This window comes from Macrosteles quadrilineatus, unplaced genomic scaffold, assembly GCF_028750875.1.
Source record: "Macrosteles quadrilineatus isolate MER2022 unplaced genomic scaffold, UCM_ALF_1.0 Scaffold_2__2_contigs__length_208266976, whole genome shotgun sequence".
Lineage (NCBI taxonomy): Eukaryota > Metazoa > Arthropoda > Insecta > Hemiptera > Cicadellidae > Macrosteles > Macrosteles quadrilineatus.
In genome coordinates, this window is record NW_026542595.1 from 69,723,696 (window position 1) to 69,739,063 (window position 15,368).

Here is a 15,368-nt window from a genome sequence, read left to right on the forward strand (position 1 = left end):
TATGAGTGGGAAACATTTGTAGTAAACACTAAAAAACAAGATCAGCTTTTGAAAAATGATAGATATTTACAAGAAATTATGATTATATCGAACTGTTATGTACATCGTGAGTATTTCCATAATCTTTGAGTTGAGTCTTTAAAGTAATCGGAAATGTTGACTTTTATTCGTTTATCACAATTGCTCGAATTCGAGCAACAGGTACACTAGTTTTTCATTATAACAACAAGTAAAATGGATAAAATTTATGCTTTAGTGTTGCGGAATAAAACTCCGCATGCGCCCGCTCCTGTTTTCCAACCCAAAGGTAAGTAAGCGTAGCAAACAAACTTCAACCAGGACGTCATTGAGCCATGCAAACGAGCTCATCTTGAAAATGAACGAGCATTATGACATAAAACCACATTAGGACAGGACGACGTCTGTCGGGCCAGCTAGTTAAGATTAAATGCAAAAATTGAGTAAGCTTAGGCATACACAAAAAAAACTAGAGGGCAAAATTGCAGAAGGATAAAAGTACATTTTTATAAAGTTTAGTAGACACGCTATTTATTCACAGAAATGGATTTTAATTTATACAGTAAAAATGTATAGTACTGCCCACAAGATTAATATTTACAAAAGACTACACAATAGGATAACAAAATGTAATTGGTATAGACATTAGGCAAGTTACATCAAATTGGAGGTTATTGAGGAGGTATCAACAAGGTTGGTGTGCGTATTTCTCGATCATACTGGTACCTGAAAAATTAATGAAGATTATAAATCAAAGTCAGTCAATTATAACCACTTCTCATTTGATACCACCCTATGTCATTCTACCTAGGTACCTAATACAGTAGAATCTCGATAAGAAGACCCTCCATAACAAGTCACCCTTGATAACAAAGGTTGTTTTCAAATCCAAACTATTTTACCCCTAATCACATATTATTGCAAACCTCGATAAGAAGTCAACCTTGATAAGAAGTCTTACTTTGTGATCCCAATGAACTTGTTATGAAGGTTCTACTGTATTTTGAATTATTTTAAGGGAAGTTTGAAATATACGGTATAGAGAGTTTGATTTATTGATGTCAGATAGACCTGCACAATTACCGTGATGTCAATTTTGGTTAAAATACAACATAAGTGGTTTCACAACATTTCATTGAATCCTATACTCTAATACGAGCAATGTTTGCTTGTATGTATGTATGTATGCTTGCTTGCTTGCTTGCTTGCTTGCACCAAGATCTCAAAAACGGCTCCAACGATTTTCTTCAAATGTTGTAAATAGATTATTTTTGGCCTAAAAACGAGTTTACTACAGTTAGAACTGCCAACAAAAATCTAAATACGTAGAAAAATGAAACTGAAAATCACATTTTTTTAACATTAGTCTTATGGGTTGCTAGGTAACCATGTTGGCTGAATTAAATAACAAGGAAAAAGTAAACAAAAGACTTGTAATTTGTCTATCCACAGTACACTAGCAAAACAAAATACAGTACAAAAGGAAAAACATCAGTTGTTCCTATTGAGCAAAGATTATACTGAAGATTACTAGATTCTATAGTCAAGGGTAGTAGTGTGGAGTGTGGGATCTGTTTATGACGATTAGATTACGGTATCTGCAATCCTTAAATGCTATGGAAAGGGAGGAAAACAGGTCCACGACATAGGAAGTGGTGAAGGAAGTAGTAAAGGCGAGCAGTCTGGAGTGTGGGAACTGTTTATGACGATTAAATTAAGGTATCTGCAATCCTAAAATGTAATGGTAGGGAGGAAAACAGGTCCATGACGTAGGAAATGGGGAAGGAAGTTGTAAGGCTAGCAGTGCAGAGTGTAGGGACCGTCTGTGGCATTTATGTATCTGCAATTCTAAAATAAAATAGTATAAAGAAGGAGGGCAAACAGGTCTACGACATAGGGAGTGGTGAAGGAAGTAGTAAGGGTGAGCAGTCCGGAGTGTGGGAATTGTTAATAACGATTAGATCAAGTTATCTACAATCCTAAAATGCTATGGGAAGGGAGGGAATCAGGTCCGCGACGTAGGAAGTGGTAAAGGAAGTAGTAAAGGTGAGCAGTCTGGAGTGTGAAAACTGTTTATGACGATAAGATTAAGGAATCTAGAATCCTAAAATGCTATGGGAATGGAGGGAAACAGGTCCGCGACGTAGGAAGTGGTAAAGGAAGTAGTAAAGGCGAGCAGTCTGGAGTGTGAAAACTGTTTATGACGATTAGATTAAGGAATCTGCAATCCTAAAGTGCTATGGGAATGGAGGGAAACAGGTCCGCGACGTAGGAAGTGATGAAGGAAGTAGTAAAGGCGAGAAGTCTGGAGTGTGAAAACTGTTTATGACGATTAGATTAAGGAATCTGCAATCCTAAAATGCTATGGGAATGGAGGGAAACAGGTCCGCGACGTAGGAAGTGGTAAAGGAAGTAGTAAAGGCGAGCAGTCTGGAGTGTGAAAACTATTTATGACGATTAGATTAAGGAATCTGGAATCCTAAAATGCTATGGGAATGGAGGGAAACAGGTCCGCGACGTAGGAAGTGGTGAAGGAAGTAGTAAAGGTGAGCAGTCTGGAGTCTGGGAACTGTTTATGGGAATTACATTAAGGTATCTACAATCCTAAAATGCTACGAGAAGGGTGGAAAACAGGTCCATGACGTTGGAAATTGTGTAGGAAGTAGTAATGCTAGCAGTGCAGAGTGTGGGAACTGTCTGTGGCATTTATGTATCTGCAATTCTAAAATGGTATAGTGAAGGAGGGCAAACAGGTCCACGACGTAGGAAGTGATGAAGGAAGTAGTAAATGCGAGCAGTCTGGAGTGTGAAAACTGTTTATGACGATTAGATTAAGGAATCTGCAATCCTATAATGCTATGGGAAGGGAGGGAAACAGGTTCACGACGTAGGAAGTGGTGAAGGAAGTAGTAAAGGTGAGCAGTCCGGAGTGTGGGAACTGTCAATAACGATTTGATCAAGTTATCTACAATCCTAAAATGCTATGGGAAGGGAGGGAATCAGGTCCGCGACGTAAGAAGTGGTGAAGGAAATAGTCAAGTTGAGCAGTCCGGAGTGTGGGAAATGTTTATGACGATTAGATTAAGGTATCTACAATCCTAAAATGCTATGGGAATGGAGGGAAACAGGTCTGCGACGTAGGAAGAGGTGAAGGAAGTAGTAAAGGCAAGCAGCCCGGAGTGTTGGAACTTTTAATGACGATTAGATTAGGGTATCTGCAATCCTAAAATGCCATTGGAAGGGAGAGTAACAGGTCCGCGACGTAGGAAGTGGTGAAGGAAGTAGTAAAGGTGATCAGTCTGGAGTCTCGGAACTGTTTATGGGAATTACATTAAGGTATCTACAATCCTAAAATGCTACGAGAAGGGAGGAAAACATGTCCATGACGTAGGAAATGGTGTAGGAAGTAGTAATGCTAGCAGTGCAGAGTGTGGGAACTGTCTGTGGCATTTATGTATCTGCAATTTTAAAATGGTATAGGGAAGGAGGGCAAACAGGTCCACGACGTAGGGAGTGGTGAAGTAAGTAGTAAAGGTTAGCAGTTTGGAGATTGGGAGTGGATTAATGTATCTGCAATACTTTTCAGAGTAAACTAATAATTTCCCCCGAGCAAAGCTCGGTCCCCAGGTACTTGTCAATAAAACGAGTAAACATGGCTTTCCACTATTTCTTTATGATTCATATTTTAATATTCTGTTTCGATACTACGGTATCTAATTTTAAGTTGAGGAGTAAAAACGACTTGGCTGGGTCAATTAAACATAACATGGCTGATAGGCCCTAACAGATCACATAAGGAAAATAACGCATTAACTGAAAAAGTCATCCAAAATGGATTGTCACTTTGAGAGGTACCCTGAATTGTTGTTGGTAGTAGAAATATGGCCTCAGAGAAATTAGGGCGAAAGTTTGGTTTACAGCGGTTAGGTTAGGTTGGGTCATCATAAATTCTTTATGAATCATCTGGTATCGTTTGATTCATAACGAAACGAGGAAAGTCCTGTAAAGATATTTTTTTTAACCCAACATAACCACCACAGCGCGTTGTAAAATAAGTGGCCTCCGTCCTAATATAGAAGTATTGAAAAACTAAATATACACCTATATATAGATTAATCGATATATCGATTGTTCGATATCGATTAATCTATATTGAATAATCTTAATTACGATTATTTTTTATTGATTTTTAATAGGCGTTTTAAATTATACATCAGCTGTAATTATGATCAGTTAGTTTATCTTAAATTTGTAAATAAACAAATTTAAAAATAAAACAATTTAATAGGATAAAAAATCCAAACAAAAACCAAACTACAAATTATATCCTCATTCTAGATAGCCTACTAAACGTAGGTAGTTAAAATCTTCCAGGATATAATTGTTTCACAGCTTTTGTTTCACAGCTTTAACGAAGAAAAAGAAAGGGTCTTCCTTAGAAATCTACTAGAAATTTACTACTTGTAGTGATCAATCTAGTGCTAGTTTCACAAATGAGAAACTCGTAGTTAGTGATGTTTATGGTGAAAAGTACATTAATGTCAAAATATATACAAATCCAAAGCGAGAATTTTCAAAAAAGGTGTTTTTTAATGCATTTATAGATAGTGAGTGTGGTTTAGATCATTTCTGACATCTAAAATCTACCTGACTTTCACCTCGTATTTTAACATTCATATCTTCGTTACAGACGTCACATTAATTAGTATCAGGTAAGCTACTAATCCTTGATCATGCATCCATTTAAAAAAATTTTCTGGATTACATAAATACTCTGACCAAATTCTCGATAATTCATGGTGAAGTTCTTTAAAAATGACTTATAGGCCTACCAACAAAAACAATGAATTAAACAAAAATGTAAATATTAAAACAAAAACAATGCAATAATCGATGTATAATATTGCAATCGAAATAGTTTAGTAATCGTAATATCAATCGATATTTTCATTCGAATGAGTGTAGGACGTAAAGTAAAGTGCAGCCTTTATATTTGATAATAGAAAAGGCATGTGGGGAATAAGTTCAAGGCCTATCAAACAGAATTTTGAAATGTAGTGAAATGAAAGTGTAGTTGTGTTAGCTTCCGTTTCGGGTACAGTTTCTTAACTGGGCTATGCTAATATTGATTGAAACTAAGTATCGATTCGATTAGTAAACCTTCATGCGATTTTTTCACCATCAGCAAGTTTGGTTGGTTAGGTTAGGTTATGATAGTATTTTATAATAGCCTAGATATATTTAAAAATATTGATTATTAATCAATATTTTCAATTCGATAGCTTCAATCAATATTAGCATAGCCCAGTTAAGAAACTGTACCCTCAGTTTCATTTCAATATAAGTTAATCCGTATATATTTTTGTAAATTGTTTGTTGATACTTACTGAACAATATTTATTTAAGTCAGTTGCCAGCCAGCTATCAGAAATAGCCTGTTTCAATTTGTTAATTTTGATATATCAGATCGAAAAATTAAGTTATCGATATGGCCTATATTGAGAAAAAAATCATTGATAATAATTTAGGCTACCTTTAACAGGAAAACACCAAACTACCTTCATTATCATAACCTAACCTAACTGCAGAGTGATGCACAGTGGCAGGTCTCTTTAAAAAAATATGCCTGTATACGGTACCAAACTACACCCGTTGTTGGATCTAAGTAGTACTTGTAAAAACTTAGGCCTAACTTTAAATTGCCTTACCAGTTGGCAAAGTAGAGACTTTTGAGAGCTCTTCAATCATTTCTATTTCTTCTTTTTGAATAGGGTTGTTAAATATTCTGTTTGTCAACTTGGGTTTCCTCTTATCCTTAGCCTTAAAATATGGCCTTTGATGACTCAGTTTTTTGTTTGCAGGTTCTTTACTACATTTTCTTTTCATTAATTCTTGGTGGTTTGCTTCCTTCTTGATTTTCCTCATTGTATTTATATGGATCATTGATTTTTTAAAGATTTTCCACAGAGATGACATTTCTTCTGTGGAGTTTACTTGAGCCACTAGTTTTTCAATGTGAGTAAGGAAGTTCTTTTTGTTGAGATCCAAACTATGGTTTTCATTCAAATTATGGTTTTCCCAAAACTCAACACTTATAGCGTCATTTTCATGACTTATGCCACTGCTGCTAAGGTTGAATTCATTTTGAATGTTAAAAAGGTCTTGCCGAGACAATAAATGTAATCTGTCACACTTTCCCTTTACAGAATTTCTAACCCCGTCCAGGATCTCGTCAAAAGGAATTTTACTAGCAATTTTTTCAGCAAGATTCGTTCTCTCTGTTTTGCTTAAAGTCAAGTGGACCAATAAGTCGTCATGTCCAATATGGGTATTTAAGTAGTTTAAGTAGCAGATGCCATCTGACTTCTCAATTAGACACATTTTCGCAGGGCAATAACCATTAATTTTACTTGAGCCTTGAGTTTTTAAGCACCTTTTATGATTTCCTTTTGGGACATAACATCCACTTCGATGACAAACAAATGTGTGGCATTTGCCACCAGTACTTTCAACAGAGCCTTTTTCTTTAACAAATTTTGCCCTCACTCGGGCTTCCTCCTCCTCTTTCCATTTAAAAAAAGCTTCAAAAGAGGTAAAATCAAGTGAATTGGTGCCTAGGACAATGCCATGATTATTTTTATAATGTTTTCTTAAATCCATTTTACTTCCAAGCACATTGCATTGAACAATAGGGCACCTTAAATTACCAGGCCTAGTGGTTGGTCGGTCGTGTTTTAGCCTTTGATGCGCTAACAAGTGGCACTTTTGTTTGTACCGAGAAGGACAAAAGTCGCAGATAAATAGTTTACTTGGTATTTCCAAATGACTATCAGGGCCATGCTTCTTCTTTAAATGGGCAGTTAAGTTGTATTTGTAGCTAAATACTTTACCGCACTGTTCACAGCAGAAACTTAAGTCCAATCGATTCTTTTCATGTCCAGCCATAATAAATAAAGAACTTCTTTTAACCATTACATAGAAACAAAATGAATAATTGCAATGAAATATGAAATAGACAAAATCAAAATAAAATACTAGTTGATGTAATGTAAAATATAAACATTTAGCCTAGGTCTTCGTCTTCAAATCTAATCACAATCAAGCAGAAGGCAGAAGCAGACAAAAATTGGTTCTTCTTCTTAAGTGGCTACTGGCACAGCCACCTCTAATACATATACTAATACTATAATATACTAATACCACTGAGCTAATACTGCCTACATAAGTGTATTGCATCACCTCAATTATTTATAATCGTGAAAAATAGTTATTTGTGCAACTAGTGAGAAAAGTGAGCAATTGACTCACTCGAGAGAAATCCTTACTCACGAGCCGTAGGCGAGTGAGGAATGGTTTCTCGAGTGAGGCAATTGTACTTTGAACTTGAGTTGCACATTATACTTTTCCTACAGTTACCATAAAACAAATAAATTGGTGAAGAAACATAACCTATTTTTACACAGAAGTGAACTTTTAATATAAAATTTAATGTTAAGTGACAAATACAACAGTACAACAGCTGACCAGCTGATTTACAGCCAGTGCTGCCAACGTATATCGCGCGCATACGACGTTGCCTGCATGTTACGCGCTCACTATTTCGTGCCTTCACGTTGAAAATCTGGAGTGAGACAAAGTAATTAGAGTGAGACAGTGTTAACATTGTCTCACTCTAATTACTTTGTCTCACTCCAGAGACAGTGTTAACATTGTCTCAATGATGAGCGAATTGGCCACTTTGCTTTCTCAAATCTGTGAGAGAACATGTACATTGTTAGGTAACTTTAGGAAAAATATGTAGGCCTACTAGGCCTATACGCGCAAGCAAATTTATTAAATTTTTGACTGAATACTTTAAAAAATGGAGGGAGCGTGATTTTTATGTTAAATTTAATGAAACGTTATGGAATAAAACACATTTTGAGTAATATCAGGTTGTATAATACACACTTAGAGTATTTTTAGTCACTTTAAAATTATGACTGTTATAAGTCTTAAAATAGCTCCTGTAATACTGGTACTTGGCAATTGCTTGCGAGTAACGAGTACACTTGATAAAAATTCAATTCAATTCATTAATATAATAAGCTCTCTTTAATGCTGCACGACTAGTAAACGGCAGAAGTAAAGCAGAACGGCGGTATTGGTTTACCTTAAACGCCTGCAACGATGCGCTGCAAACCGCGTGACGTGTAGCTAAATGGACTGTAGTGCAAGTGAGCCGTCTTTATTCTGAATTAAAAAAATATTCATACGCTTGGCTCATAAGCACTATGATCTGTAGAGTATGTGAACCTTCCTACTGTATTTTTAAATATAAGACACGAGGCTCATGGGCACTATCATTGACTATACACCTTGTATAGGCAATGGCATTATGATCTGTAGAGTAAGTGAACCTTCAATATTATTTACGAGGCTCGTAGACTATGGTCTGTAGAGTAAGTGAGCCATGTATTTCAAGAATTACATATTTGGAGGCTCATAGCATGCATGGTGGAAGGAAAGTGGCTCATATTGTCTATGATTCCTAGTGTAAGTGAACCCTAACCATTATTTTGACGGGAATCGCCATTTTACAAAATAATACATGAGATGATTTACATGCAACAAGATACAAAATACAAAAAAAAACATGATATGGATGCGTAAAAAATTATGGTGTTGGTGGTGAACAATGTGGGCGAAATTACAACAGTTACAGCATTGTGAAAAATTAACAACAATAACAACTACCTGTGTAAATAATTAACAATAATAACAATCAGTAAATTATCAAAATGACAACATTGTGAATAAGTTAGTAACAATAACATCAAACAGTCTAAAAAATTAACAACAAAACAATCAGAGTGAATAATTAACAACAATCACAATCAGTGTAAATAAGTATATAAATTACAACATTGTAAATAATTAACAGCAATAAGTTTACTAAACATTACAATAATTAAACAAAACCCAGAGAGAGCCAAAAAACAATCCGGTAGAGGGTACTGGCTGACTTCCACCGCCCATCATAGTTACCACCCAAAATTACTGTTATTATATTTGTTTCAAACCAATAAATGTTTCTCTCTTTTTACAAATCTTGTCTTCTATGTTATTATTAAAATTATATTTACTGTTATTGTTGAAATTCATATATTTATTGTTATTGTTAAAACTCATATATTTATTGTTATTGTTGTAACTCATATTGTTTGTCGTTCATTTATATTTTCACTTACTATTCTTGTTTGTTGTTCTTGTTCATTGGTTGTTATTTAAAGTTTTGCTTTGTGTACGTCTATTTTGAGACTGCTCGAATTGTATTTACTTACTGCATGTCATTGTCAAAAATTACTTTTGTATGTATATGTTTAAGTTAGATTAAGTCATCTTATACAACATATTGTAAATTGGTTCTTGACCGTTGGAAGGTAAAATAAATAAATAAGTAATAAAATATGGCAATAGGTAACAACATAATAAACTGAGGCAAGAAGCTATAACACCTATAACGTAAACGTAATACCATACCGTAGTATCATAGATAAAGCATGGTCCTTTAGTAGATTTCCCATCCTGTTATCTATTATTTTAGGGTTAGTTTCTCATTACAGTATTTGTGTCTCACTGTTTGGTTTCATAGCTAGTGGACGTGTTATTGTTTATGATTGAGCGGAGCGAGCGAAGCTCTTATACGTCAACTCTTATGAATTTCGTAATTACGCAAACTCCTCCTAGACGGCTGAATCAATCGTTTTAAAATTTTGCATGGTTATAAAGACCATATTGGTGAGTGTCAACATATATGGCGTTAAAAAAGTCTCTCCAGAAATCCGCCCCACTCTGGTTATCAAAGTTTCAATGTAATCCTTATGGAAGCAGTATTTGACACATAAACAAAGACATATGATCAGCTGTTAACTTTTGAATCTATATAAATAAAATTGGTTAGAGTTTTGTCTGTACATTGCTCAGAATTATATATTTTTAGGTTATTTTTACGTCTTATACATTAAATAAGCAGAAACGAGTCTTATCTCAATTTCTGTCTGTCTGTCTGTCTGTCTTTCCCTCTGTCTGTAACACTCAAGATGGCATTTTACGCTATCTTCTCCTGGAATACGAGAGTACCTATCAAGATCCAAGTCATTTTAATGTATTCACTGGATTGGAGAGATTGTCTTTAGCCATTAAAAGATGGCCTCACTACTTTGTAAATAATATTACGAACGTTCAAAAATGTAGTTTTGTGCGATTTATGTCAAGTTTTCGTCCAATTTTTATTGCATAACTGTTCGGATCAAGATTATTTTTCCTAGCTGTCACTGATATGTTTACAAATGTTGTTTACAAATACCGCAACCTTTTTCAATCACGTTTGAATGCAAATCCCAACCAAGTGAGATTAAAACGTTTTTCTTACATAAAGGATTTAATTAATTGAAAGTGCAATAATATAGTGTAATAGTGTAACCGTGTAAATGAAATTAAATTTAATTAAATAACTAGGCATCATCCAGTTCAGGAACCAGAGATTCTTTGTGTATAAATTGTTCTTGAGTTTTGATAACCAGAAAGAAGACCTTGAATCAGTGTTGTATACGGCTGGGAAACTTAAATTTTATAATTATCGTCGCCAATAGCTTAGAAACATGGTTTCCACTCATTGACACGACGCTTCCATGGCGGTTGTGTAAAGTGTAAAGTAAAAAATCACAACTACAGTGGGTGATTGTAACAGAGGTTTACGGATGATGCTAAACCCACTTTTCTAATGTGTTATTTTCGGTTCCTACCATTGACTATATATATAGTCAATAGTACCTACTCACCGTGTGATGCAATCGCTGGACCATACAGCCAATAGGCCCATAGCCCATCTCTTGGGTACGTACGCCTACCCAATTATTCATAACAACCTTTTCGACGACGATCCTTGATACCGGTACTTTTCCCTAGGATACACGGCCAACCTACTTATGAAATAAAATTACAAACGTCCAAAAACCCAACGTTGTGTGATTTTTGTCACATTTCCTTCTTATGTTAATAGATAGCCTTTACCAATCATTGTTTAGAGAATAGGTACGTAATCTATTAAATAACAAAAAGTTGTTTGTATGAGGTTGTTTTTTTTTAAACTGACACCGATAAGCTTACATTAAAAGTGGTTTACAAATAAAGCAATTAATGGGAAATAACTTTGATTGCCGTTTTAAAACGTTTTACGAGAAAATCCAAAACCAAGAGATCAATAACCTCGGGACTTGATTAACTCATATAATTGGTCGGCTGTACTATAGTTCTCAACTGTGAACGTTGGTTTTTGGTACCGGTTCTATTCCTTAGAACCGTTGGTACTGTTGGTAGCAGCAAGAATCATTTTTAAGTAGGTACCAAAAACACATCACTGTACTTTACAAATTAGTTATCGTTGGCGTTGCACCTTATTTATTATTACAGGCATATTCAATTTAATTGATTTCTTAACTGTACAATTTTTGCTTTTTCTTTCTTGATTCCAAAATGTTAGTTTATGCTAAGAAAACGATAACGCATTTTAGTAAAACATTTATTCAGCAAACCATCATGAATTGTTTAAACGCATTACGTTGTTTATGTATCAATAGTTCGTGGCCTATTTTGGTAATATTTACTATAAATTACCAATCGTCTATAGTACTTCATTTCATATAGTAAGCCGTCATTACGGGTCATCATCGGTCCAAGCAAATATACATTGTTATGATGAAATTTGATGACATTAACAAATATTTCAGATACTAATTTTACAAGTACTTTGTTATGCTTAAAGCGTAGCAAATTCCCTAACTAAGTTCTGTATTTTTGTGTGTATGTCTGTTTGGTAACGCATTAATGTCCTTATTTCTCAGTGTTTCACGGAAAGGACAAAAGTACCGTTATAATGAAAATGTCAACCCGAATAAAGTGTTAAATTGGGAGGTTGAGGTAGTACCTTAAATACTTTTAACCATTAATTGTGGAAGGTAACTTTCAATTATAGGCCTACATTAGGGCTATGCCTCATAGATCTATAAAAAAGCATTTTTTAGTTTAATCATTGGATTTAACATATGGACCAACACGACCCAGGTTACATTTATTTTCGAAGCATTTGTTTTGGCTTGAAACTGTCAGATACTGTATTTGCGAAGGTTTATATATAATAGTTTTGCCATCATATCTGAAAATATGCAAACCAAATTCTGTTCTTAATAAGAAGGTTTCAATAACCTACAATTAAGGTAAGTGTCCTACAATTTATTTTTTTCATTTCTTCATTGTTTTGTTTGTCAATATCATCCATGTTTGTAACGTCAATAACTTACACTTACTTGATCTAGTCAAAACTGTTGAAACTTTTACTGTTAGTGTTAAGTGGGCTTTATACCTCCGTGGCTACTCATCTGTACAACTTCTGTGTTTAGCCAACAGTCCCCGTAGTTCCATATTTCACCAGTGGTGCGCTGAACGAGCCGCCCCCAAAACCGGTTTTGGACATTGCTACCAACCCTAAGGGGAATGTATGGATTCGTGTGGGAGTTGAACATCACAAACTGCTGCCCTTCCGCCACCTCGCTGCTCTGGTCTTCTATAGCTCACAGACTTTCACTTTACTAAATACTAATGTAAGGTCGGATGTCGTTCCGAACTCACACTTGCCCTTGTTAGGCTGGGCCACAGACAAGGGAAACAAACTTTTATTTTAGTGAATGGCTGGGCGCACACTGATCCAGCATTTCACCTGAACCAAAATGTTGCACAACGATTTGCTTGAAGCGTTTTTTTATTTGCTTCTCCAGTCTGCGGGAGGTACAAGCATGATTCAGCATTTGGTTTCAAGCAAAAATAAGAAAAAATAAAACATAATTTTACTAACTATAGTTCTATAGTTTTAACATGTGTGAACATGTGTAACAATGAAGTCAACGTAGCTATTAATCCAGTAACCTAACGCATTTTACCTTGCATGAAATGGGGTAGTAGGTTTATTTTTGTATGTTGTTTGTAATAGTACCGAGATGCTAAATCCAAATTTTCGACCTCGGTGACCTTCCGGATCACCTCCAAAAAGCTTAAAAATCGGCGGAATTTCTCACTATTTTTACGTTCGCCCGACCGATTTTTAGCGAATTTCCCTATAGAGAAGTAAGCTATTACCGTAGGTGGCATGGTAAGACCTGGAGCCGGGACCGATTTACTTTTTCATTTTGATGTCCCCAGAGTCCAAAAACACCATTCGTTAAAATTTTTATATATATATATAGGCTATATATATATGTGTGTGTCCGTGAACGCGATAACTTGAGTAATTTTTGTCCGATTTTGATGAAATTTGGTTTAAAGGTGTAAAGCAGGATAAACTGTGTGCAAATCTCTTTATGCTTTTGTTATTGTTATATTATTTGTTATTTGTTGTATATTTATTATTAGAGTAGTTACTGTTGATCAATATTTTGCGGCCAATTAGATACAACATGTAACATACCATATATTCGCTGTAAAATGGTGTAACCGTTGAGAGGAAATAAATAAATAAATAAATAACTGACTACAATTAATAAGATCCCCGTGCGTAGAACGGGCACACAGCTAGTGCAGTAGATAAAGAAATAGCTTAAAAATAATAGGTAGTAAGTATTAAAGGCTAGCAGTGCGGAGTGTGGGGAATGGTTGTGGCAATTAGATTAACGTATCTAAAATACTAAAATGCTATGGAAAGTGATGAAAACAGGCCCATGATGTAGGAAGTGGCTTAGGAAGTAGTAAAGTATGAGCATAGTGTGAGAACCGTCTGTGGCAGTTAGATTAATGTATCTTCAATCCTAAAATGCTATGAGAAGGGAAGGAAACAGGCTCCACGACGTAGGAAGTGGTGAAGGAAGTAGTAAAGGCTGGCAGTGCAGAGTGGGGGAACCGTTTGGGCAGTTAGATAAATGTATCTAACATGTAAATGCTATGAGAAGGGAAGGAAGCAGGTCTATGACGTATGAAATGGTGAAGGAAGTAGCTAAGGGAGTATGTTTTATCTATGGAAGTAGTAAGGCTTGCAGTGCAGAGTGTGGGAACTGTCTTTGACAATTACATTAATGTATCTCCAATCCTAAAATGCTATAGGAAGAGAGGGAAACAGGTCCACGACGTAGGGGGTGGTGAAGGAAGTAGTAAAGGTGAGCAGTGTTGAGTGTGGGAATGGATTAATGTATCTGCAATGCTAAAATGCTATGGGAAGAGACTGTAGACTGCAGGTTAAAATTATTACGAAGCACGAATCGATACATGCAATCGTTTTCAATAGAAATTTACAACTGAGTTGACTACAGCTGATTTTTAATCCAAAGAGGCTAAAAACGATTTTTACTCCCTAAAGAGTAAAAATTCCACTTTAGACCCACAACGCATGCATTAAAACTACTGTTTTTACTGCAGTATGACAAAAACAATATAATATGAACCCTTGATGACTCCGCTCAATTTTATGGATGCCTCTACGAACGCCACCTAGTTAGATAGTTTTATTTGGTTAAACGAGGTTTTAAGTTACTGAAATAACAAGCAACAAATTGTAAGCAAAACAGGACATCTACAGAGACCTACGCAGAACTAACAATAAAATTGGCTCCAGCCACGGCCACCTTCAACTCCAGGCCGCGGCCTGGTAGAATTGACAACGTTGCAAGTGGTGTTGTCTAGCGCTCGAGCACGGCCGCCTTTAACTCCAGGCCGCAGCCTGGTAGAATTGGCAACGTCACAAGCGGTGTTGTTTAGTGACAGACGTCCCATATGATAACATGGCAGACAGGTGACATCAGCTCATTAATTCGCACTTTATTGATTTCAATTTCAATTTATAAATATAAATTTACTAGCTGTACCCGCGGGCTTTGCCCCGCTTAACTTCATAAGTATTCGCATGGCTCAATCACGTCCTGGTTGAAGTTCGTTCGCTACGCTCACTCACCTTCAGGTTGGAAATCGTTCGCTGCGCTCACTTGTTTTCAGGTTAGCTCGTTCGCTACGCTTACTCGCCTCCAGGTTGATGTTCGTTCGCTACGCTCACTCACCATTTGGTTGCAAATTAACTGTTGTCATAAATTAAAAAAAAGTCATCTCTTTTATTGTTCATAATACTTTGATAAAGATTTTTATGTTTTAATATTTAACATTGGAGAATTTAAACGTTGTTGAGTGCACAGGTGTGCTGCGATTGGGGTTTAATACATTTGGACTTATTAAAAAGTAAAATAGTTTTCTGTGCTGCACTCTGTAGAAACACTGTGGCACTATTTCAAATCATGACTAATGCTAATACAGAATGTTGTGATTATTCAAACCTA

General features: G+C 35.7%; 1 protein-coding gene across 1 annotated transcript; it reads right to left on the reverse strand.

Annotated features, from left to right (window-relative positions):
• Positions 1-629: 629 nt before the first annotated feature.
• LOC128985556 (uncharacterized) lies at positions 630-7,092 on the reverse strand. Its single transcript, XM_054405155.1, has 2 exons — positions 5,727-7,092; positions 630-744 (listed from the first exon to the last, which is right to left on the reverse strand). Exons 1-2 carry the CDS (start codon positions 6,988-6,990, stop codon positions 704-706), a joined length of 1,305 nt encoding a protein of 434 aa, XP_054261130.1. The 5' UTR covers positions 6,991-7,092; the 3' UTR covers positions 630-703.
• Between the last annotated feature and the right edge of the window lie 8,276 nt (positions 7,093-15,368).

Bases quoted from the DNA above. Each gene is read 5' to 3' on its own strand.
- LOC128985556 (XM_054405155.1), bottom strand. From the start codon at position 6,990: ATGGTTAAAAGAAGTTCTTTATTTATTATGGCTGGACATGAAAAGAAT. The intron at 745-5,726 runs GTAAGGCAATTT...TTAATTTTTCAG, and splicing joins AGTCTCTACTTTGCCAACTG to GTACCAGTATGATCGAGAAA.